General features: G+C 38.4%; 1 protein-coding gene across 2 annotated transcripts in view; it reads left to right on the top strand.

Moving 5' to 3' along the window:
• The window catches only part of LOC121327760 (integrin-linked protein kinase), a 130,160-nt gene that overhangs the window by 4,085 nt on the left and 99,954 nt on the right, over positions 1–26,121 (top strand). The window contains exon 2 of one of the 2 annotated variants that reach the window (XM_041271945.1): positions 8,912–9,056. In XM_041271945.1, the coding sequence (XP_041127879.1) occupies positions 8,968–9,056 (89 nt within the window). In that variant the 5' untranslated portion in view covers positions 8,912–8,967. Of the gene's footprint in view, positions 1–8,784; positions 9,057–26,121 lie in introns of both variants that reach the window. The other variant, XM_041271944.1, reaches the window with a different exon arrangement.

Here is a 26,121-nt window from a genome sequence, read left to right as displayed (position 1 = left end):
ATCCACAAGCACTTGCTTGTATCTAATTTTAGGTGGGTACAGGATTTTTTTTTTTTTAATCTACTGTAGCTTTTTCCATGCTTTCATTTTGTCTAAGCATTTACTGACTCTTATTAGCATCAATGACTTTTCCAGAACCTTTTCACCAAATTTGACCCCAATGCACCCTGAAAGCATAAACAAAAATGTTAATATGTAACAAACAGAATGACTGTACAAGTGAACTAATTCATGCAATTTAACCAATTTTTTCTATTGATATTTTAAAAGGGTCATACACACTTGGGTCATTTCTCTTGGTCAAGTGGGGTTTTCTTTGATGGCCCAGTTGGTTCAAACCAACCATTTCTCATGTCTTCATCACTGAAGAAATGTGATAGGAGTGCTGTGGCATGTAAGGAAGGCTTCCTGTATTTGATCCCAATGTCAAATATTAGGTGGGTGCCATTCACAACCTGTGAGAATGAAAATCATTGTTATGAATTCAGATACAATATCAGAGGGGTATATTGTTTATCTATAGACCTAAGTGTAGAATTAGGCCTTTCTGGTAATTTCCACATTAGGTTTTGTTTTACATCTAACATAACCCACTGCTATAAGGGGCAATAACTTACAAATGTGCCATTGTCCATTTCAGCCACCTTGATTTCCTCAGTTTCATTTAGAGGCACCTAAACACAAAACAACATTCAAATGCAACACTTCACTGTTTATTTCCCTGACCGTCAATGTAATATTAACAACAGAACAATTCTTATAAGACACTGTGATCAGGATGACTCCTTGTGTGAAGCACAGACGCAGGTTGCGGGTTAAATGAAAATAGTTTTATTAAATAATAAAGAAAACAAACAGCTAGATGTCAAACAGAAAACAAAACAATCAAACACCACAGGAGCTAGCACCACACTCACCTGGTTCCATACACACCTTCTCACTGTCACAAACACTCACCAGCCACTCTCCTTTTATACAGGTTCCTGGGCTAACTGGGCAGTCCTCACACAAAATCTTTCACTCACAGATCCACACACCAAACTAACTCGCATTCACTCTGCCACAATACACACACAGAGCCCCCCCCCCTCCCTCACACATGCACATTATGGGAAGATCATTGCAAGGAAAAGGCTAGCTCTCATGTCAAGTCTTTGGTACACTCCTTGGAAGCCTTCTTTAATGGTCCTTTCCATGTCTACAATGGGGTTGTTCTGGATATCTTTTTGAGCAAGTGCAAGGACATATGGACCCTTAATTAGAACATAAGAACATAAGAAAGTTTACAAACGAGAGGAGGCCATTCGGCCCATCTTGCTCGTTTGGTTGTTAGTAGCTTATTGATCCCAAAATCTCATCAAGCAGCTTCTTGAAGGATCCCAGGGTGTCAGCTTCAACAACATTACTGGGGAGTTGATTCCAGACCCTCACAATTCTCTGTGTAAAAAAGTGTCTCCTATTTTCTGTTCTGAATGCCCCTTTTTCTAAACTCCATTTGTGACCCCTGGTCCTTGTTTCTTTTTTCAGGCTGAAAAAGTCCCTTGGGTCGACACTGTCAATACCTTTTAGAATTTTGAATGCTTGAATTAGGTCGCCACGTAGTCTTCTTTGTTCAAGACTGAACAGATTCAATTCTTTTAGCCTGTCTGCATATGACATGCCTTTTAAGCCCGGAATAATTCTGGTCGCTCTTCTTTGCATAAGAACATAAGAAAGTTTACAAACGAGAGGAGGCCATTCGGCCCATCTTGCTCGTTTGGTTGTTAGTAGCTTATTGATCCCAAAATCTCATCAAGCAGCTTCTTATAGCGAGGTGACCAGAACTGAACACAATATTCAAGATGAGGTCTTACTAGTGCATTGTACAGTTTTAACATTACTTCCCTTGATTTAAATTCAACACTTTTCACAATGTATCCGAGCATCTTGTTAGCCTTTTTTATAGCTTCCCCACATTGTCTAGATGAAGACATTTCTGAGTCAACAAAAACTCCTAGGTCTTTTTCATAGATTCCTTCTCCAATTTCAATATCTCCCATATGATATTTATAATGTACATTTTTATTTCCTGCGTGCAGTACCTTACACTTTTCTCTATTAAATGTCATTTGCCATGTGTCTGCCCAGTTCTGAATCTTGTCTAGATCATTTTGAATGACCTTTGCTGCTGCAACAGTGTTTGCCACTCCTCCTACTTTTGTGTCATCTGCAAATTTAACAAGTTTGCTTACTATACCAGAATCTAAATCATTAATGTAGATTAGGAATAGCAGAGGACCTAATACTGATCCCTGTGGTACACCGCTGGTTACCACACTCCATTCTGAGGTTTTTCCTCTAATCAGTACTTTCTGTTTTCTACATGTTAACCACTCCCTAATCCATGTACATGTGTTTCCTTGAATCCCAACTGCGTTCAGTTTGAGAATTAATCTTTTGTGCGGGACTTTGTCAAAAGCTTTCTGGAAATCTAAATAAACCATGTCATATGCTTTGCAATTATCCATTATCGATGTTGCATCCTCAAAAAAATCAAGCAAGTTAGTTAGGCACGATCTCCCTTTCCTAAAACCATGTTGACTGTCTCCCAGTACCCTGTTACCATATAGGTAATTTTCCATTTTGGATCTTATTATAGTTTCCATAAGTTTGCATATAATAGAAGTCAGGCTTACTGGTCTGTAGTTACCTGGTTCAGTTTTGTTTCCCTTTTTGTGGATCGGTATTACGTTTGCAATTTTCCAGTCTGTCGGTACCACCCCTGTGTCAAGAGACTGCTGCATGATCTTGGTTAGCGGTTTGTAAATTACTTCTTTCATTTCTTTGAGTACTACTGGGAGGATCTCATCCGGCCCAGGGGATTTGTTTATTTTAAGAGCTCCTAGTCCCTTTAACACTTCTGCCTCAGTTATGCTAAAGTTATTTAAAACTGGATAGGAACTGGATGACATGTGGGGCATGTTGTCAGTATCTTCCTTTGTAAAAACTTGTGAAAAGTAATCATTTAACATATTTGCTATTTTTTTTTCTTCCTCTACGATTTTGCCATTTGTATCTCTTAAACATTTAATCTCCTCTTTGAATGTTCTCTTGCTGTTGTAATATTGGAAAAACATTTTGGAATTGGTTTTAGCTCCCTTAGCAATGTTCATTTCTATTTCTCTCTTGGCCTTTCTAACTTCCTTTTTGACTTGCGTTTGCAGTTCCGTGTACTCTTTCTGCGTACTTTCTTTTTGGTCCTTTTTTAATGCTCTGTAAAGTGCCTTTTTTCGCTGAATATTTTTTTTAATTGATCTATTAAACCATTTTGGCAATTTAGTTTTACATTTAGATTTGTCTACTTTAGGGATGTAATTGTTTTGCGCCTCTAGTACTACATTTTTGAAGAACAACCATCCTTCTTCTGTGGGTGTTTTCTCTATTTTACTCCAATCTACTTCTGTTAGTCTCTGTTTCATGCCTTCATAGTTTGCTTTTCTAAAATTGTAAACCTTAACTTTAGTCTTTACTTTTGGGGATTTAAAAAACACTTCAAATGAGACCATGTTATGGTCTGAGTTTGCCAGTGGTTCTCTGACCTCTGTTTTAGTTATTCTATCTTCGTTATTTGAAAAGACTAAATCAAGGCATGCCTCCCCTCTAGTGGGTGCCTTCACAAATTGTGTTAGGAAGCAGTCATTTGTCATTTCCACCATTTCTATTTCATCCTTCGTGCTACCCACCGGGTTTTCCCATTTTATTTGGGGGAAGTTGAAATCCCCCATTAGTATGGCTTCTCCTTTGCTACACACATTTCTAATGTCATTGTATAACAGATTATTGTGCTCACCGTCTGAATCTGGCGGTCTATAGCATGCTCCTATTATTATGCCTTTTGAATTTTTGTCTGTTATTCTGACCCATATTGATTCGGTTTTATTTTCTTTGTCCAGGTTTAACACCTGGGCTTCAAGACTGTTTCTTATGTATAGCGCTACCCCTCCTCCTCTTCTGTCCTGCCTGTCTTTCCTATACAGTGTATACCCACAAATATTATATTCGTCCCCATCACTCTCAGATAACCACGTTTCTGTAACACCTATCACATCATAGTTACCTGTTAGTGCAGTAGCTTCAAGTTCTAGAATTTTGTTTCTGATACTTCTAGCATTTAGATAAATACATTTAATGGTTGTCTTACCTGAGTTGTTGTTCTTGTTTTGATGCGGTCTCCCTTCTGTTTTTTTGTTGATTTCTCCCCCCTTCCTTTCTAGTTTAAATGCTTCCGAACCTGCTCGAGGATCTTTTCTCCGAGTAGACTAGTTCCCTTGTTATTTAAATGCAGTCCATCCCGTCTATACAGATAGTCCTCGTTGTAGAATGTGGTCCAATGATCAAGATAGGTGAAGCCTTCCCGTGTGCACCACGTCTTCAGCCATGCGTTTTGATTAATTATTTCCAGCTGTCCATATGGTCCTTTGCAAGGTGCGGGTAGTATACCAGAAAATACCACAGTTTTGGTTTTCTCTTTTAATTTCCTTCCTAGCTCTCTGAATTTGTTTTGCAGGGATTTTGGTCTGTCTCTTCCAATGTTGTTTGTACCGATGTGGACGACTACTACCGGGTCGTCTCCTGTTCGTTCTAGGAGCCTGTCCACGTTCTCAGTGATGTGCTTGACCGAGGCTCCCGGAAGGCAGCACACTGTTGTAGTAAGGGGGTCCAAACTGCGAACTGAACTTGCTGTGTTTCTCAATATGGAGTCCCCAACAATCATGACCTCCCTTCTTTTTGCTGTCTGGTCACCACTGTCAATGGGGTCCTGGATGTTGTTCCTTTCATTCTCTTGTTGTTGGTTCTGCTCATCAAAATTCTGAAGTGAGTCAAATTTGTTGGTTGTTTTGATTTCTGGTGGTTGTGTTTGACGAAGTTTCTTTTTTTCCCTGCTTCTGCCTACCTGAACCCAGCTGTTCTGACCTTCTATCTCCCTGGTGGCTTTCAGTCTGTTAGGGGTGATGCAGACTTCCATGAATTGTGGGTGTGCCAGTTCCTCAAGATCCTGTTGCTGTCTCACTTCTTCCAGCTCCATTTCTAGCATACTTACTAGTTTATGCAAATCCTGGATCGCGCGGCACTTTACGCACACTTGGTTTAGCTCCGCTGGGTTTTCTCGGATTTCCCACATCAAGCAGGTGTCACAGATTACTGGCTTGAAGACCATGTTGAGGTTTTTTTTTTTTTGAAGATTAGTTTCTTCTGCAGCCGTCAACCTGCTTTCAAACTGCTTCGAAACTGCTCTGTACTTTTCCACGCCTGTACTTCTCCCACTCGCTGTCGCTTCCACTCGCTGTCGCTGGGAAGACTGCCTCGTTTAACTGCGTTGTTCTGCTGTGCTGTCGGCTCCTCCCCTCGCCCGTGTCTCAAAACGGCGCTGAATTTGAATCAGCTGCTCCGAGTTTCAGCTTGTTTGTTATCAGAAAAACACACGCGGCTGTTTGACTTTGAGCTGCTGCTGTGTTTCCCCAATGTCCTCTGTTTTCTGATTAAAGCAATTCAAGATAATTTCTCCTTTCTGCTTCGAAACTGCTCTGTACTTTTCCACGCCTGTACTTCTCCCACTCGATGTCGCTTCCACTCGCTGTCGCTGGGAAGACTGCCTCGTTTAACTGCGTTGTTCTGCTGTGCTGTCGGCTCCTCCCCTCGCCCGTGTCTCAAAACGGCGCTGAATTTGAATCAGCTGCTGTTTCAGCTTGTTTGTTATCCACGCTGCTGTGTTTCCCCAATGTCCTCTGTTTTCTCCAAGATGCAATTTCTCCTTTCTGCTTCGAAACTGCTCTGTACTTTTCCACGCCTGTACTTCTCCCACTCGCTGTCGCTTCCACTCTTCATTCTGGCTTTGTTTTTGAGTCTATGCTGGCACATCATAAGTGCTTGTTCCATGGCACTCGTGGTATATCTGAGCAAATTGTGAAGAGACTGGCCATCGCACAACATGCAACTAAGCACGCTGTGGACAATGCTCAAGGCAATGAGGATACTACAAATTTTGTAGAACACCTTTTGAAACCTGAAACGACTACAAAAGTGATCACTTTGAATGATGGCATCAACTTTTTCCATCCATTGAAACTTGGAATTCCTCACACAGACAGAACTATTCAGGGTTTCTCTGTTGAAATGGACACTGTCATGGCTGCCCAAAGAATTATGAGAAATGGTGAAGTTTACCATAGCCTCATATATAAAAACAAACAGAGCGCTGTAAGTTATTTAGTCCGTTTCGTTGAAATTGGCGGTGAGGTCAGTTTTTGTCGGGCGGAGTATTTTATCAAAGATGGGAGTAATGGTTTTGCAGTTATCAGTGTTTAAACAAACTTACGCATTTTTTTTTTATTGGATATCAGTTCACTGCTGTGAAGAAAACCAGGGATTACAAGTTTATAAAATGTTTACAGATACAGAGTAGAATTGTCTTGGTACCTAGTGATGATAATGGTGTACCTAGTGATGATTGGCGAGCCATCCGTTGCCAATTAAGCAGTTTTTAAAAGTAGTTAGTAGTTGTTTCTTGATGAAAGATATCATCAGTCCTTTTCTTCAGATATTAGTTGGGGTTATGCAAAATATACAGCTTTAATTACGGAAACAAAAAGAACGCTCAGAGCAAAACAGTACAGATTATACTTTTCATATGCAAACTGCACAGAGCAAAACTTAAATTCAAAACAAAACTTAAGAGAACAAAAACATGGAGAGTCTCATGTACTGTTGTAAAGAAAACTGGTTCTGGCTGTCGGTGCCTAAGATGGTGTTATCTTGGTGTGGCCCTTTGAGCGTTGTGCTTAACTTTCGTTATCTCTTGAGCGCGTCGGTTCATGCAGCAATGTACGATTGTGTTTATTCCAGCAGTCAGACGGTCGTTGTCAGTGCAGTGAAATGCAATCTTGCAGCCTCGTATTTACCAGTTACTATACCTCCTCTGATAATCTCCTTTTAAAACTAAGAGTGTACAAACCTGCAAACACATGTATCTTACATTGCATTCAAACTTCTTTCCATGTTATCCAACACAAGTGTTTATAGCATTGTGCTATCATGTTCTTAAAATGGTCAGTGAGAAATAAACACAGTTTTCCCTGCAGCTGGTGACTCTGCTTTACTACAAAACCCATTATCAGCTCGTCGTGTAACTGGGTAATACGGATGTCACCGTATACCGGTTTTATGGTAAACCGTGGGATAAACCGTGTAATTAGCGCACATAATTAATGTAATTAGATTAATCTATAACAGTCCTTACGTCAAAATCGTTGACATAAAAATGTCACGAAATTTTTGAATCCTGTGCCAAATTTCATCACTTCTTTTCCAACAAATAATTTTATTAATTTACCAAATGGAATTACTGTATTCCTTATAAAACTTGCAAGAGAAACGTTCTCTTTTTTTTTTTGGAACCAGCAGTTGACGTTTTGTGTAGGGGGCTGTTTATCCCCCAGCTGTGTTGTGTGTCGATCAAACCAACCCTCACACACGGAGGGGTGTTGTCCCCACACACAAATATGATGTCGGTGTGTTGGGTGTGTGTGTGTGTGTGTGTGTGTGTGTGTGTGTGGGTGGGGGGGGGGGGGGTTTACACTACTCTGCCAATTTCTTAGTCTTACTATGTTGGCTGCAAAGACAACAGGGCTAACCAGTGACTGGATAATGTTTTGTTGGGTGGGTTTTTATTGTGCAGTTTCCTAGTAACTGTAATATTACTTGTCTAATAGAAAATAAAAAAGGACTTGTCGTTAATATCTCTGAGTCATGGAGACCAAATGTTTGAGTTTGAGTCTGAGTCACACAAGGTCATACCTTTCAATGGCCGAGTGGGACCGATAGGAGCCAAATGAAGACGAAAAAACAAGGCGTATCTGATAGCCCCATGTACCACAGTGGTAACGTGGACTTAAACAAAGGAGATAGCTGCTTCTGCATCCAGCGCACAAGAATAACACAGACATTTGCAGAGCTTTTTGAGATGTTATAGTGATAAAATAATGACGGATAGCATTATTGAGGAGTTTGGTGAAGAGGTATGTGAAATACAGTGAACAAGGGGTGGGGCTTGGCTGGAGATACAATACTGAGTGTCCTTTTGTGATTCAGTGCCTTTTAAACCTGTTTTACTCCGAAAAAAATATTTTGAACAGCGTGTGTGAAAATAAATGGAACCTGACAAGCGCTGAATAATAAATGGACCGCAAAGGGTTAAATGTTTGCTCAAACATTGCTTGTAAACAAAAATGACCACATTTGTAGTTAATCCTATTACAGAATGTATAAATAACTATCAAAAAGACCCCCCCACACACTGTCTAATGCACAGCAGAGGGCTTTGTTTTGAAAGTAATTTGAATGGCGTACCAGGTTTATATTTACTGATGGAATATGGTTCTAATGTTGTGTGTGTTTTTTATAGTTAATTTAAAATGAAAGAATATATAAATATATAAAACTATGTCGCTGCACTTATTAATTGTGTCTAAGTTTAGGAGGCTCTAATCAAGCTGAAAGCTCAAAGTGCAAGTCTTAAATGACACCTGTGTATATTTGAAGAGCAGACTGTTATAGGTTATCCATCAAATCAACACAGGGATTATACTTTCTGGTAGACATTTGATCTGATTATCATTTATAGCTTGTTTTAAGTGCAAGTCTTTAACGTAGCAATCAAGCAACATCTTTGGACCACTTGAGCTGGTCTCCTGTGACCTATTCGAAGAACCTCATTTAGCTTTGCTTTTTGTATCGGTGATGTTGTAGAGAGACTGTTCCAAGACAATTGGTGGCCTTACTGGGATACTGCTGGATGGATGGTACACTCCAGCTGAAGTTTGGATTAATGCAGAGTGACCCTTGCCTGAAGACCACCTTTGCTTGAGCCCTATAGGAACAAGCTCAACTGATCTTGGATAGAACGAGGAGTAGCTCTACAGAGAGGGAAAGATGGACGATATCTTCACGCAGTGCCGGGAAGGGAATGCCGTGGCTGTGCGGCTGTGGCTTGACAACACAGAGAATGACCTCAACCAAGGGTAAGTAGTGCCAAGTTTGGGTGATGGGAAAGTAGAATGTGACCAACATGGTGGAAGAAACGAATGGGGAGTTCTTACAGTGGAGGTGCTTATTCAAATTGGGATGAAACTTGGTTAGTATTTTTTAGTTAGAATATTGGAATCCAGGGATATCAGGAGGTACCTTTCCACCCATCTTTATCTGTTACACTAATATTGCCACATACCTCTAAATGGGTTTCTGCAATGGTGACTGTCATTTTTTAGTGGTACCAGTGTCCTAGGAAATACGTTGATCAAGCTCTAGAATTTAAAGGGTAGGTTCCATTGTTTCTATTGAGCTTAGACTGTAGATCAGATATATTAGCCTAACAAAAAATAAATAATTTAAAATTCATTTTGTAAGTATAATTTATATTAATAAGTAGATCGGATATGACTCTAGATAAGGGAATGTGAATATCGCTGTTATATATATTAGCAACACATATGTAATTTAAAATGAAATTTCTAAGTAGCTGTGATATTAATATGTATTTCTGCTTGTGTAACAAATGTTAACTAGCAAAATATGTTACATATTTAACTTTATTTTGCAAACTTGGTTTGGGAAGCACTATTGTATCTACAGGTACTCGAGCGATTTTCCGTCAGTTAAAGCATGAGTTTCAGTCATAGAAAAAGTTGAGCTCCATGCTGCGATTACTAACTAGGCCACGGTGCCCATCAATCTCATGATGAAAAATGTTGATTATACAGTATTATTATTATTATTATTATTATTATTATTATTATTATTATTATGTATTATGCGCTTTATTGCTTCATTTATTTTTACATGCAGTACTTTGTATAATTAGGACAGAAAACAAATAGGGGACTGGTTATCATCATGCATGTGTTTCAATTACAAGTTTGGGAAGAAACAATACGTTAATTAGTTAAAAACTAAAGCGTTATCGTCTTTGCTAAACCGTGGTAAATACCTGTAGTTCAATACCAACCAAGATAGCTATTGTAAGAAAGAGAGATCATACAGTATATGTAGGCCTATGTTTTGCCATGTCTAAACTGTAGTAAAGTTACAGCTATACTAATATTAAAATGTAAAAATACGACCTTGCCATACTAATATTAAGGATATTAGTATATTATGAAACATTTTAATTTTGATTAAAGACTGACAACATTTTGACATGTAAAATAATTTAATATATAAATAAATCTCAACGATCACACATAAACTACATCTGATTGACAGCGATGTTATAGAAACATAGAGACAGGGATTTTAAAGTTCGATCATACATTTTAAAGTTCATACGAAAAGAGAGTGGCACAAACACACACCAACATACACAGTCTTGCAAATAAAACGGTCAGATAAAAATAAAAAGCCATGCAGTGAACATCCCCTTTAATCAAATTGTTGCCCCACCTTACTTTTGCCTCCTTTTGCATTACTGCGCTTGTGCAATCAACTTATTTCTCAGTCAACTTATTTTCTACAACACCTGTACTGTAAAATGAAGAACATATATATACTTTCTGCTCGGTAGTAAATGCAATATGTGTGGTGCCACTGCACATATTGGTTGTCTTCTCATTAAATATTCTGCCTATGTTTGAAGTGGGGAAGATAATCGTTTCAGGGATAGTAAACAAGAGGTCGACAGTCATAGAAAATGGACAACATTTTGGGGTACTTCCTCTTGTGAGATGGCTTGCTTAGTGAAGTAATTCTGTATATTTTAGCATGTATCCGTTTAATGATAACATTATATTTATTTAGGAAGCAATCTGGGCAACAAATATCCCCACCCAAGCACCATAAACAACCAGGGGTTGCTGAATACTTTGAGTCAATGAATGGTACCAGACTTGCAGTCAAGTCTTCAAACCTTGGGTCAGAGTTCGAGTCACAAGTCCTTGACTTCGAGTCAGAGTCCTTGAAACAAACTCAAATAAATTTTCCAGTAGTAGTAGTGGGGGAACAGTTTACCTAAAAGACGTTGCCTGATATCCCTCAGGAAAAATGCACAAATAATAAATACAAAAATAAATGATTTTGATTAATTTTTTCTAGCTAGATTATTCTATTTGCATGCCTTTTTCAACTTATGTCACTGTCTTCTTTTCTTTTGGATGGAATTGCAGTACAGTTTGTTGGTAAGCTTCAAGTTCAAGTTTGTGGACATTGTTTTTCACTTTGATAGAAGCCGTGATCTGGACTATAGAGCCAGTTTAGTGTTAGAAAGTGGTACCTCGTCAGAATATGACACATGTGCTAAAACGTGACCCGTGTAATGTCTGAAACTGGAACACTGACAGATTTTGGTACAAAAAAAATAAATCACGAGAAGTCCACATTGCATATGATAAATATTTGCATACTATTTCCAAATGGTGGGAAAATGATAAATACATAAAAGACGTAAAAGACTAGAAAATAGGATAAATTCAATTTAAAAGATGTAAAAGACCGAAAACAGCATAGTGTACCAGATTTGAATGGGCGTTTCCCTGGTTTCTTAGTGGAAATTGTTTAGGCATGTGCGAGCAAGCACAGTGCGCAGAGTACCACTTTTTAGTGCATACCTATTAATGTGACCAATGTTCTGTTGTTTTCAGTGCAAACTACAGGGTACGGTATATTTCAGAGATTCAGGGAGCTTGGAAAATTCAAATTATGTATTTTTCAAGAATTCAGTTTTAGAAATGTATTTCTAAAGTCAGGGTTTTCAATTAGTTTTAAAGTTTGTGTCACGTCTAAGGTAATAGGGGGTACCCATCCCACTGGGAGTGTGGGGGAGGGGGGTTTCCAGTAGAAGTTTTTGAAAAAAAGGGATAAAATGGTGCGTTCTGCCAGATTTGTGCCTGGTTTAAGCAAGACTTTGAGCATCAAGGCCCCAGCAACAGCAAGACTGGCTGAAAATGTGTCTTGAATTGGCGACTTTACCTTTAATTTTGCCCACTTGTAATATTGGAAACAGCATGCTGCAACTCCCATGCTCAGTGTTGGTAAAGTCCTGATCTGACAGCATGTAACACAGACAGCTCTTATGATTACACGTTACTGTTTGTTTATCAATGAACAAATTTAAATTGCATCAAGTTTGTTCTACTATTTACTATATTAAATACATAACAGCAAGCACATTTCAGTACATTTTAGATATTTTCATTAACACAATCTGAGAGCTAAATGTAGTGAATGTGAATTTAATTTTTAATTCTCCTAAATGTTTTTAATTTCTCAGCAGTACGCTTCCAGAATAAAGTCCCAATTATATCTGTGTGTTCTGCTTTCACCTTAAAATGGTCAGTTTGAGAAATAAACTTGATTTTTGATTATGGTAACGTCTTAAATTACCATGCATGCTTCTTTGGCTGAGATATTATCAGCTCATTATCTAACGAGGGAACCTGCTGCAGAATTAAATCATCCTTAAACTTCTGACGGTGAACAATGTAACTGAATCTGTTTTACCTGGAATAGTTGTGGCTGCTAAGAAGATGCAACAGACAAAATAAAATTGTTTGTTCTGACTCGAAACTTTATTTAGGCACTCTACGACTTGACTTGCAAAAGATAATGTTGATTTATTGGAGTTCACAAAGAAAACTTCTTTTTAGCTTGATACGGTAACCTTTTCACTCCCCTTTTTGTTTAAATATTGAGCTTTTTGCTGCATTTACAGCACTTAATTAAAATTATTTTCACTACATTTTGTTAATGTCGAGTGTCCAACACACAAACCTTAAGTGTATTTTTTTTTTTTTAATCAAATATCATTTTAGACTGTGGCTTGCGCTGGTCACCGGCTTATTTTAAAAACCTTGTTACAGTACTTAAACAAACTTAGAAACCAGTTTAAAGTAATAAAGAGAAAGGCTTGTTAAAATCCAAATAATTACTAAATTACAAAATAGTTTACCATGGTAACATTATGTATTCCTTATAGGACAATGCAAAAGAGAAAAAAACCCCAAAAACTTGGGTCTGGGTTGGATTTGTGTGGGAGGGTGTGTTTACGCTGCAACCTAACTCTCTTCTAATTTCTTATTCTTACTAGAGTACACGGAACTGCAAACGCAAGTCAAAAAGGAAGTTAGAAAGGCCAAGCGAGAAATAGAAATGAACATTGCTAAGGGAGCTAAAACCAATTCCAAAATGTTTTTCCAATATTACAACAGCAAGAGAACATTCAAAGAGGAGATTAAATGTTTAAGAGATACAAATGGCAAAATCGTAGAGGAAGAAAAAAAAATAGCAAATATGTTAAATGATTACTTTTCACAAGTTTTTACAAAGGAAGATACTGACAACATGCCCCACATGTCATCCAGTTCCTATCCAGTTTTAAATAACTTTAGCATAACTGAGGCAGAAGTGTTAAAGGGACTAGGAGCTCTTAAAATAAACAAATCCCCTGGGCCGGACGAGATCCTCCCAGTAGTACTCAAAGAAATGAAAGAAGTAATTTACAAACCGCTAACCAAGATCATGCAGCAGTCTCTTGACACAGGGGTGGTACCGACAGACTGGAAAATTGCAAACGTAATACCGATCCACAAAAAGGGAAACAAAACTGAACCAGGTAACTACAGACCAGTAAGCCTGACTTCTATTATATGCAAACTTATGGAAACTATAATAAGATCCAAAATGGAAAATTACCTATATGGTAACAGGGTACTGGGAGACAGTCAACATGGTTTTAGGAAAGGGAGATCGTGCTTAACTAACTTGCTTGATTTTTTTGAGGATGCAACATCGATAATGGATAATTGCAAAGCATATGACATGGTTTATTTAGATTTCCAGAAAGCTTTTGACAAAGTCCCGCACAAAAGATTAATTCTCAAACTGAACGCAGTTGGGATTCAAGGAAACACATGTACATGGATTAGGGAGTGGTTAACATGTAGAAAACAGAAAGTACTGATTAGAGGAAAAACCTCAGAATGGAGTGTGGTAACCAGCGGTGTACCACAGGGATCAGTATTAGGTCCTCTGCTATTCCTAATCTACATTAATGATTTAGATTCTGGTATAGTAAGCAAACTTGTTAAATTTGCAGACGACACAAAAGTAGGAGGAGTGGCAAACACTGTTGCAGCAGCAAAGGTCATTCAAAATGATCTAGACAAGATTCAGAACTGGGCAGACACATGGCAAATGACATTTAATAGAGAAAAGTGTAAGGTACTGCACGCAGGAAATAAAAATGTACATTATAAATATCATATGGGAGATATTGAAATTGGAGAAGGAATCTATGAAAAAGACCTAGGAGTTTTTGTTGACTCAGAAATGTCTTCATCTAGGCAATGTGGGGAAGCTATAAAAAAGGCTAACAAGATGCTCGGATACATTGTGAAAAGTGTTGAATTTAAATCAAGGGAAGTAATGTTAAAACTGTACAATGCACTAGTAAGACCTCATCTTGAATATTGTGTGCAGTTCTGGTCACCTCGCTATAAAAAAGATATTGCTGCTCTAGAAAGAGTGCAAAGAAGAGCGACCAGAATTATTCCGGGCTTAAAAGGCATGTCATATGCAGACAGGCTAAAAGAATTGAATCTCAGTCTTGAACAAAGAAGACTACGCGGCGACCTAATTCAAGCATTCAAAATTCTAAAAGGTATTGACAGTGTCGACCTAAGGGACTTTTTCAGCCTGAAAAAAGAAACAAGGACCAGGGGTCACAAATGGAGTTTAGAAAAAGGGGCATTCAGAACAGAAAATAGGAGACACTTTTTTACACAGAGAATTGTGAGGGTCTGGAATCAACTCCCCAGTAATGTTGTTGAAGCTGACACCCTGGGATCCTTCAAGAAGCTGCTTGATGAGATTTTGGGATCAATAAGCTACTAAAAACCGAACGAGCAAGATGGGCCGAATGGCCTCCTCTCGTTTGTAAACTTTCTTATGTTCTTATGATTGGCTGCAAAGACAACAGAGCTAACCAGTGATTGGATAATGTTTGTTAGGTTGGTTTTTATTGTGCACAGTTTCCTAGTAACTGTAATTAATATTACTTATGTAATAGATAATAAAAAAGGACTTGTCATAAATATCTTTTAGTCATGGAGCCTGAGTGTCTGAGTCAGAGTCACACAGGGTTGAGTCCGAGTCTTTTGCGGAAAAATGCAACTTGAATCCGACTCAAGGCCTACAGATCTGGTATATACAGTGAATATACTTTGTCATGTTTCTAATTTTTTATTTACATTTGTGGCAGGAAACATGTAACTTTTCTTTTTTCTTGCTTGTCTGTGCTTGGATGGTGTGTCTTTAAACCCGAGATATCGTTTTAGGCTCTCCAAGTCTCTCTTGGCTAATTGAAATCACTACCATTGCAAACAGGCACTCACAAATGTTTTCTTCATACTGCCACACTGCATGAATTAGGCTACTACAACATTTGTATTTATAAAACTAGGCAGAACTTGCATTTTAGGGGGTTATTTAATATTTTGAATAATGCCTCATGGGCTTGAGCAAACCCCTTTGTCCACTGGAGCTGGAATGACCTTTTATTATGCTGTAGACCTATGAAATCTACAGCCCTGCATTAAACTGCATAAAGCTAAGAAAATCATTTAAGGGGTGGGGAGCAATAGTTCAAACTGGGGAGTTTATCGGCAGAATCCAGGTTTTTAAAAACAAGCTGTAATATATAACACAAATTAATTGAAAGTCTATTGTTTTGTTTGATTGGTAGTGTACGAAAGTGATCAACATATTTACAACACTTATCAATGACTTGTTTACATTTAATTTCTGTTCACATTTCTCATATTTTTCAAAACTTTCATTTCATGTCTTTTTTTTTTTACTGCTCCAGGGACACATATTGTACCAAACAAGAGTCTCTCTACCCCAACTGTATTAATGCGTGGCTGACAATAAAACTTATTGGAAACAATGAGACATTTCATAGTTTCTGATGAACTACTGTACATCTAGAAGTGAGTTGTTGTCAGAAGTTCTTGTGCCATATACAATACTGATGTACAGAACTGCAGTTAATGTTTTCTGGTGTTAATTTAGAACAATGTTGACAGTACTACACGTAAATGAAAAGCAAGAACAAACAATTATTTAAAATGGCTATCATTCTGTACAAGAAGTAGGGACTGCAAGCAAGAAATTATCTTGCTGAATATCACGGAATTAAAAAAGCTAGTGTGACATCTCCTGGAAGGAAACGGTAACTGTAATAGCTAGTATCTCCTCTTCCAGCATTATTCCTGATCGCAAGTGTAAACACAGTGCTAGTCTGTGTGATTTTGTGCAGATGGGTTAACTTTATTCCTAGCCTTAGAGAGAGGCTGGCTGGACCGGGGTGGATTTTTAACATCCCCATACATGGACTATAAGTGAGGCTTTGGGAAATTATCTCTATTACACCAAAAAAAAATAGGGAAAAGAGGGAGGGGACTGAGGGAGGAGAAAGAGAGTAGGATGGAAGGGAAGGGGAGAAGCAGAGAACAGGAATAGAGAGAACATGAAGGGGAGGAGAGATGGAATGCAATTTCTTTCTTGAGTCACTTTCCCATTTCCTCTTCCTCCAGCTAGAGCGCAGCATATTTCCTTTAATGTGTGCCGTAGTGTTTACATTGCATTGCATTCCTGTCATTACTCTCTAATTCTCTTCAATAGGGCATGTAGTAAGAGTCGCTCCCATTCAGTTTGGAATATGGCAGTGTGCTTAATTGCCTAGAGTGGGGGTACTGGGAGGTTGTTTGGATAAGTGGTTTGAACTGAGGGACTGGGTGACAGTGTGGACTAGTAGTTACAGTACAGCTGAGGGACTGGGAGGTGGTGTGATTAGAGCTGAGGGAATGTGGTAAAATGGCACAGAGAGAGAAGAAATATATATGTGAGAGGAGCTCCATGTTTGGTATGGTGGGCGGGTAGGATTTTCAATTTATAATTAGCTATACAGCTGGCATGTAGGACAGACACTTTATCTACTGTGTTTACCCACTCTACCCCCAACCAGACAGAATGCAGCTGTCAAGGGGAGTCCACCAAACCCCTTTTTGGGCTTTTATCATTATATATATATATATATATATATATATATATATATATATATATATATATATATATATATAGCCTATAGAAAGTCTACACCCCCTTGAACTTTTTTCACATTTTGTTGTGTCAGTACCTCAGAGTTTCATGCATTTCAAGGATTTTTTTTTCCAATTATCTACACACCATACTCCACACTGTTAAGGGGAAAAAATTATATATGAAATACAAAACTCCCCCCCCCCGAGTTAATACTTGGTGAAAGCACCTTTGGCAGCACTTACAGCTGAGAGTCTGTTGGGATAGGTCTCTACCAACTGTGCGTACCTAGATTTGGCAATATTTGACCATTCTTCTTTACAAAACTATTCAAGCTCTGTCAGGTTCCTTGAGGAGCGTTGATGGACAGCAATCTTCAAGTCATGCCACAAATTTTCAATTGGATTTAGGTCAGGTTTCTGACAGGGCCACTCAAGTACATTTACCTTTTTGTTCTTTAGCCACTCCAGTGTAGCTTTGGCTGTGTGCTTTGGGTCGTTGTCATGCTGAAAGGTGAACTTCTGTCCCAGTTTCAGCTTTCTTGCAGAGGGCAGCAGGTTTTCCTCAAGGACTTCTTTGTACTTTGCTCCATTCATTTTCCTTTCTGTCCTGACAAGTGCCCCAGTCCCTGCCAAAGAGAAACATCCCCATAACATGATGCTGCCACCACAATGCTTCACAGTAGGGATGGTGTTATTTGGGTGATGCACTGTGTTGAGTTTGCGCCAAACGTAACGTTTTGCATTTAGGCCAGAAAGTTCAATTTTAGTGTTTTTTCTGGATACTTCAAACAGGATTCAAGATGGTCTTTTTCGAGTAATGGCTTCCTTCTTGCCACCCTACTATACAGGCCAGATTTGTGGAGTGCTTGGGATACTGTTATCACATGCACACTTTGATCAGTCTTGGACATAAAAGCTTGTAGCTCTTGCAAAGCTGCCATTGGCCTCTTGGTAGCCTCTCTGATCAGTCTTTCTTGCTCGTTCATCCAGTTTGGAGGGACTGCCTGATCTAGGCAGGGTCTTGGTGGTGCCACACACCTTCCACTTCTTTATAATTGTCTTGACCGTGCTCCAAGGGATATTCAAGGCCTTTGATATTTTTTTATATCCCCTGATCTTTGCCTTTCAACAACTTTGTCCCGGAGTTCTTTTGAAAGCGCCTTGGTGCTCATGGTTGAGTCTTTGCTTTGAAGTGCATTACCTTTGCTTTGTTGCAGTTGTTTCTTGATTCTATTGAGAATTGAAAGCTTGTTGCCGAGTTGATCCAAAAGTGGGATTGAAGACTTTGTGGCTGAGAGGAGAGTTTGTACTGGACACTTCAACAGATTGAGTTTCCAAACCAGCGGACTAAAAGTCTAAGCTTCAAGGAACCATTGAGTATAATTCCAGTTGCGTTTTCCTTTCATGGAACTAAATTAATTAATTGTAACACATTCACGTAGAATTGAACTGTTAATTATTTAGTTTGCACACCTTGCGTGTGAAATAACTTTTAGTGAAACTTGATGAAGTAACTATAAGTAATCTACGTCATATTGTTATATGAATAATTTCTTTAAAAGTAAGCTTGATATATACTTAATCTATATACCATTAATAAGCTTTATGTGATTGTGGCAAAGTGCACTGCACTCACATGCACGTATACACCAGAGTGGATAAATGACACAGACGATAATATACAGGTGCAAGGGTGTTTATTAAATGAATTCAGTGTCCAGAGCTTTATAGCAAACCTGCAAATAATAATAATGTTGGAAGTGGTACAGCGGCGTGTATCACTTCTAATTTATAATCCCACGGGTTTGACCCGTAGCCCAAAGTCCAGTTCTTTCACCCACACAAAACACAGACAAAATTCCGACAGTGTGTGATTTTAGTGCTCGTGGTGCAAAGAGACGGTTCCTGTAGTGGTCAGGTGAGTAGTGATATCCGGGTTTTAAGCTGGCCTGTGGCTGCAGCTCCGGATCGTGCTCAGTAGTCTTAGTGAAAATAACACAAGACAAACAGTGTTAATACACAAACAAGCAGGACACTTACGGTTTCGGTATACGAACGGGCTCCTTCTGGGTTATTTAGCGTAACCATCTGCAAAGGAACAGATCACAAAGCCACGCCCCCCCTATTTATACACTCGCCCATGGCCCCTAGGTTAACGAGTGCATATATAATATACACACACACACACACACACACAATACATACATGTATATATATATATATATACATATATATATATATATATATATATATATATATATATATATATATATATATATATAATATCTATCTATCTATCTATCTATCTATCTATCTCTAGCGTTCCCTGTAAGGTTTTTAGATACAGAGAAACTTGCCATTTTGACTGAGAGGGTCAATTATCAATGAGAAACCTTCAGCCACGCATTAACCCTTTAAATATATTTTTGGTTTATTATACCATTTTGAAACAATATTCCAACACTAGTATCTCAACAATTTTAGAATTTACTTTAAATTTAAACGTGACATTGTTGTTGCACTGCCTCTTGTTTTTAAACATCCTCTGATCCTATGTAGCCCTAGATATAGACTGCATGCTTAACTGGTGGCCTGCATAAAACACTGGTGCCTGCACTGCCTTGAAGTATCAACTGTAGTGTAAAGTATGGGTGGGTGTGGGGGCGCAACCCCAAATGTGGAGGAAGTGGGAGTGGGGCTTCAGTGACACCTTTTTTTTTTTTTTTTTAATACTTCTGATGTGTATAATTTGTCTTGGCTTGAAATCCATATCTTGTCTAACACTATCTGCTCTCGTTTAGAGACAAGGGTTGTTCTACCCAGTAACTGGCATGCTGAAAACCTATATACTACAGTAGCTGTGTGATGGAATGGAATACATGCCCATTGTGGTGCGAGTTAGGAGGTGCAGACAGCTCCCTTCAGCTGCCATATCTGAGCTGGCACAATTTATTATCTGCTACTTAAATAATTGTAATCTGTAACTGGCTAGGTGTTTGAGATAGTTAGGCTTTCTAGTATGAAAAATAGTGTCAGAAAAGAGTAGCAGAGAAAATGAATTGATGTTAAGGTGACCCCACACAAACTTTATTTCACACATTGGTTTAGCTCTGCTGGGTTTTCTCGGATTTCCCACATCATGCAGGTGTCACAGATTACTGGCTTGAAGACCATGTTGATAGTTTTTTTTTTTTTTCTTCTGCAGCGGTCAACCTGCTTTCATACTGCTTCTAAACTGCTCTGTACTTTTCCACGCCTGTACTTCTCCCATGTTGTCGCTTCCACTCGCTGTCTCTGGGAAGACTGCCTTGTTTAACTGCGTTGTTCTGCTGTGCTGTTGGCTCCTCCCCTCGCCCGTGTGTCAGAATGGCGCTGAATTTGAATCAGCTGCTCCGAGTTTCAGCTTGTTTGTTATCAGAAAAACACATGCGGCTGTTTGACTTTGAGCTGCAGTGTTTCCCCAATGTCCTGTGTTTTCTGATTAAAGCAATTAAATATGTAATTTCTCCTTACTGCTTCTAAACTGCTCTGCACTTTTCCACGCCTGTACTTCTCCCACGCTGTCGCTGGGAAGACTGACTCGTTTATAGCAAGGCATGCCTCCCCTCTAGTCGGTGCCTTGACAAATTGTGTTAGGAAGCAATCATTTGTCATTTCCACCATTTCAATTTCGTCCGTCTTGTTCCTCACTGGTTTTTCCCATTGTATATGGGAGAAGTTGAAATCCCCCATTAGTATGGCTTCTCCTTTGCTACACGCATTTCTAATGTCATTGTATAACAGATTATTTTGCTCACCGTCTGAATCTGGTGGTCTATAGCATGAACCTATTATTATGCCCTTGAATTTTTGTTTGTTATTCTGACCCATATTGATTTGGCTTTGTTTTTTTTGTCCAGGTTTAACACCTGGGCTTCAAGACTGTTTCTTATATATAGCGCTACCCCTCCTTCTTTCTGTCCTGCCTGTTTTTCCTATACAGTGTATACCCACAAATATTATATTCGTCCCCATCGCTCTCAGACAACCAAGTTTCTGTAACACCTATCGCATCATAGTTACTTGTTAGTGCAGTAGCTTAGTTCTAAAATGTTGTTTCTGATACTTCTAGCATTTAGATAAATACATTTAATGGTTGTCTTACCTGAGTTCTTGTCCTTGTTTTGATACGGTCTCCCTTCTGTTTTTTTGTTAATTGGGTGCATAATTATCTAAACGTGGTGTATTTACATACCTGATGAAAACTTAACGCCAAGCTGCTCATCAGAGAGCTGATCAGAAATTTCACAGTTTTTTGTATGGTTTATCTCTTCTGTAATCCACATGTCTTGGGTCTCATAAAAGTTGTTTTTCTGTTTAGCAAGATAATTAAATAAATTATATTAATAGCTTGAATAGTAGAAACAGTACTAAAAATAATACATATTAAAACTAATAATGTCAGTATATAAAGATATAATTTACCATCATATTACTGCTTTACTTTATTGACATACAGTGACTTGCAAAAGTATTCAGACCCTTGACCAATTCTCTCATATTACTGAATTACAAATGGTACATTGAAATTGCATTCTGTTTGATATTTTATTTTTAAATACTGAAACTCAAAATCAATTATTGTAAGGTGACATTGGTTTTATGTTGGGAAATATTTTTAATAAAAAATAAAAAACTGAAATATCTTGCTTGCATAAGTATTCAACCCCCAAACTAATATTTAGTAGAGCCACCTTTTGCTGCAATAACAGCTTTAAGTCTTTTGGGGTAAGTATGTACCAGCTTTGCACACAGTGTCGGAGTGATTTTGGCCCATTCTTCTTGGCAGATTTGCTCCAGGTTGTTCAGGTTGGTTGGACGACGCCTGTGGACTGCAATTTTCTAATAGTGCCACAGATTCTCAATGGGATTGAGATCAGGACTTTGACTGGGCCACTGTAGGACATTCACCTTTTTGTTCTTGAGCCATTCCAGTGTTGCTTTGGCCTTGTGCTTGGGATCATTGTCCTGCTGAAAGGTGAATTTCCTCCCAAGCTCCAGTTTTTTAGCGGAGTGAAGCAGATTCTCTTGCAGTATTTTCCTGTATTTTGCTCTATCCATTCTTCCTTCAGTTGTAACAAGATGCCCAGTCCCTGCTGATGAGAAGCATCCCCACATCATGATGCTGCCACCACCATACTTCACTGTAGGGATGGTGTGTCTTGAGGCATGGGCAGTGTTAGGTTTGCGCCACACATAGTGCTTTGAGTTTTGGCCAAAAAGCTCTATCTTGGTCTCATCTGACCACAAAACCTTTTCCCACATCGCAGCTGGGTCACTCTCATGCTTTCTGGCAAACTCCAGACATGCTTTCAGATGGTACTTTTTGAGTAAAGGCTTCTTTCTTGCCACCTTCCCATTCAGGCCAGTGTTATGCAGAGCTGTTGATATGGTTGACTGGTGCACCATTACTCCACTCCCATCCACTGAACTCTGTAGCGCCTTCAGAGTGATTGTTGGCCTCTCTGTGGCTTCTCTCACAAGTCTCCTTCTTGTTTGAGCGCTGAGTTTTGAGGGACGGCCTTTTCTTGGCAGTGCCTGGGTGGTGTGATGCAGCTTCCACTTCCTGATTATTGATCCAACTGTGCTCACTAGGATATCTAAACACTTTGATATTAATTTGTACCCTTTCCCTAATCTATGCATTTCTATTACTTTATCTCTAAGTTCTGTAGAATGCTCTTTGGTCTTCATTTTCCTTCAGATTCACAGCCTTACCATTGATCCTTCAACAGTGGGGTTTTTATCCAGAAAATGTGACAGCAACTTTAATGGTTCACAGGTGGAGGCCAATGGTAAGGTAATTGTGTCCTCGTTAGGGCAATTTCTTTCATCGGTGCAAACTGGGAGCTTCCATAGTACAGGGGTTGAATACTTATGCAAGCAAGATATTTCCGTTTTTTATTTTTCTTAAATATTTCCCAACATAAAACCAGTGTCACCTTACAATAATTGATTTTCTGAGTTTCAATGTTTTAAAATAAAATATCAAACAGAACGAAATTTCAGTGTAACATTTGTAATTCGGTAATAGGAGAGAATTGGTCAGGGGTCTGAATACTTTTGCAAGCCACTGTATATACTGTGTGTGTCATAAACAAAGCATTAATTTTAAGCAGCACACAGACACATCAAGTAAGATGACACTAGCTGCAACTCTATTGTCATTTTTTATTTTTACTAAAAACATAACTAGGAACGAATTAATATTTCCCGCCGCGTGTCATATTTGTTGTACAGTCAGAATCTGAGACTGTACCGAAGTGCTGTGTTGGTATTCGTTCCCGTGGCAAATCGTTTACAAATAGGGTTTTCTACAACTAACCAACCAATAAGCCAAAAGGAAAGTGCTGAAATCAATAAATCAAAAAATGTAATTATGAAAAAAAATGAAGATGAACATTTAGAGTGGAGGCTTCATTATGACAGAGAAAAAAAAAAGTATTTTTTTGCAGATAGAACAGCAGCTTTATTTGTTGTGAATTCAACATTTCGTTTACATCGTATCCAGCCTCTCACACAATAAGTCTAACTTTTTGGGATCCGATGTGTTCAGGTGAAAAATGCCGTTCAGAATCTTTCCAGGACTCGCTGGTATCACTCAGCAAGATTGGCGCTGACTTGGGAGAGGCTCTAGGTAGGATTGCTATTATTTTGTATTATGAATATTGTTTTAATAGTGTTTATTATTAGGATCAGGGATGGGAATTTTGAATAGTTCCCTATTTGAATACACAGGGTGCAACTATTTTGTGTATTCGATTACCCGAACTCTAGGCCCTTACGCTACCAAGAGTAAAGGCAAATGCATGTGCACAAGCAGACAGCATAACAGTGTAAGTCAGTAAAGTTTAGCCGGGTTCACAAAGTGTTCAAACAATGTCCAAGATGAGATTTCTTCACTCTGTACCCTATTTACTTAGGCATATGTTTTTTCTTCTGTTTACTGAATTAAAATACACACAACTCAGTGAGCAGCAACGTCACAGTATCTGTTCTGATTAAAGCGACAGTAGCATAATATTGCGCAAACCACCAAATAATAATTTTTGTTGTAGTGTATTCAGAATAAAATAACACCTATAATATAGCAACCTAAATATTCTACATCTGTTTAATTCTAACAAATAATATTTCTAACATAATCTTAGTGTAAATATTGTAACCTAGCCAAAATAAAAAATACATTCCAACATTACAATAGTTTAATAACATTACTAATTACAACTAGCCATCGGGTACTGACATCAGATGAATTGAAGTCAAGTTACTTTGTTTATTCAATAACCTGTAAATAAGTAAAAAACAAGGATACCTGGTTGTGCTTTTAATGGTCAGTGCAAATGTTGCCGTTACTCCATCCATTCACAGTCAACAGTAGATGTTTTACATTGAACAGCAGTCCAGAGTTAAAAAAAAAATTAAAAAAATAAATAAAACTCCGTTCCAACTCCAAGTATCTTGCCTTTTCTTACAGTCACTGCGTTGTTGTGCTTAACATTTAGTATGTCTTTATGTTCATCATAACGTTAAATTGCCTTTCTAATTGCAATGTTACCCAAGTTTGGATTACCGTACTTCTTTTAGCACTTGCTATACACATGTTTAATGACTGAAGTAACATATTGAAAGGCTTCGTTTGGTCACTTTGTTTTGAGATGTGGGTTCTCTTTGGTTGAAATACACAGTTAGAAACATACTGAAAATAAAAACCATCATGAAACAATATATAAATATATTGGGCCAGATAAAATTGCATCCGGGCCAGTAAAAACACTAGCTCAGTGGCTCAAGGGGTCAGTAGTTAAAAATCTAGATGTAGAGCCCTGTGCTTTATCATGTTAAAGGGTTTCGCAGCCTTGCAAACAATGTCAAACTTTTATGAAAAAACGTGAGTATCCATTGCAGAGCCGTGAGACTCACAAAATTGTGAATAACCGTGAGTTTCCACGGGTAAACCTTGAGACTTGACATCCATGAACCTCTGTTTTATATGAATGAAAACAAGTCTATGGCCCTTGTTTACTGTGAAGAAACGACAAAAGCTAGAATGAAAAAAAGTACAAAATAAATAAAATACGATGTTAACTTGGACTATTTATTTAGGGAATAAACAAAACATCCTTTGTTTTGTAGTTAATTCCCTGTGGTAATGTAAGGCCTACACAACTTATTTACTCCTGGGATATTTTTCTACTTTATTTTACAGCAAGATGTTACAATAGGTAACACATTGAAGGCACACATACAGAGGCCGCGCCCCCTGCTCCTGCTGCTATGCTGTGCTGTCTCTACCTGCGTTCAGAGCCATATAATGTCATGCTACTTTTTGAAAACGAACAAATATTTAAATTGAGAGAATATCTCAGCACTAATTTTATACCGTTACAGCAATAGTATACAAATGATTTGAGCATATTAATAAGAACATAAGAACATAAGAAAGTTTACAAACGAGAGGAGGCCATTCGGTGAAGGATCCCACGGTGTCAGCTTCAACAACATTATTGGGGAGTTGATTCCAGACCCTCACAATTCTCTGTGTAAAAAAGTGCATCCTATTTTCTGTTCTGTATGCCCCCTTGTCTAATCTCCATTTGTGACCCCTGGTCCTTGTTTCTTTTTTCAGGCTGAAAAAGTCCCTTGGGTCGACACTGTCAATACCTTTTAGAATTTTGAATGCTTGAATTAGGTCGCCACGTAGTCTTCTTTGTTCAAGACCGAACAGATTCAATTCTTTTAGCCTGTCTGCATATGACATGCCTTTTAAGCCCGGAATAATTCTGGTCGCTCTTCTTTGCACTCTTTCTAGAGCAGCAATATCTTTTTTATAGCGAGGTGACCAGAACTGCACACAATATTCAAGATGAGGACTTACTAGTGCATTGTACAGTTTTAACATTACTTCCCTTGATTTAAATTCAACACTTTTCACAATGTATCCGAGCATCTTGTT

The sequence above is a fragment of the Polyodon spathula genome, chromosome 15, assembly GCF_017654505.1.
Source record: "Polyodon spathula isolate WHYD16114869_AA chromosome 15, ASM1765450v1, whole genome shotgun sequence".
NCBI lineage: Eukaryota > Metazoa > Chordata > Actinopteri > Acipenseriformes > Polyodontidae > Polyodon > Polyodon spathula.
The sequence above is the reverse complement of the archived record's forward strand: the minus strand, read 5'-3'. Positions and strand labels throughout refer to the sequence as shown.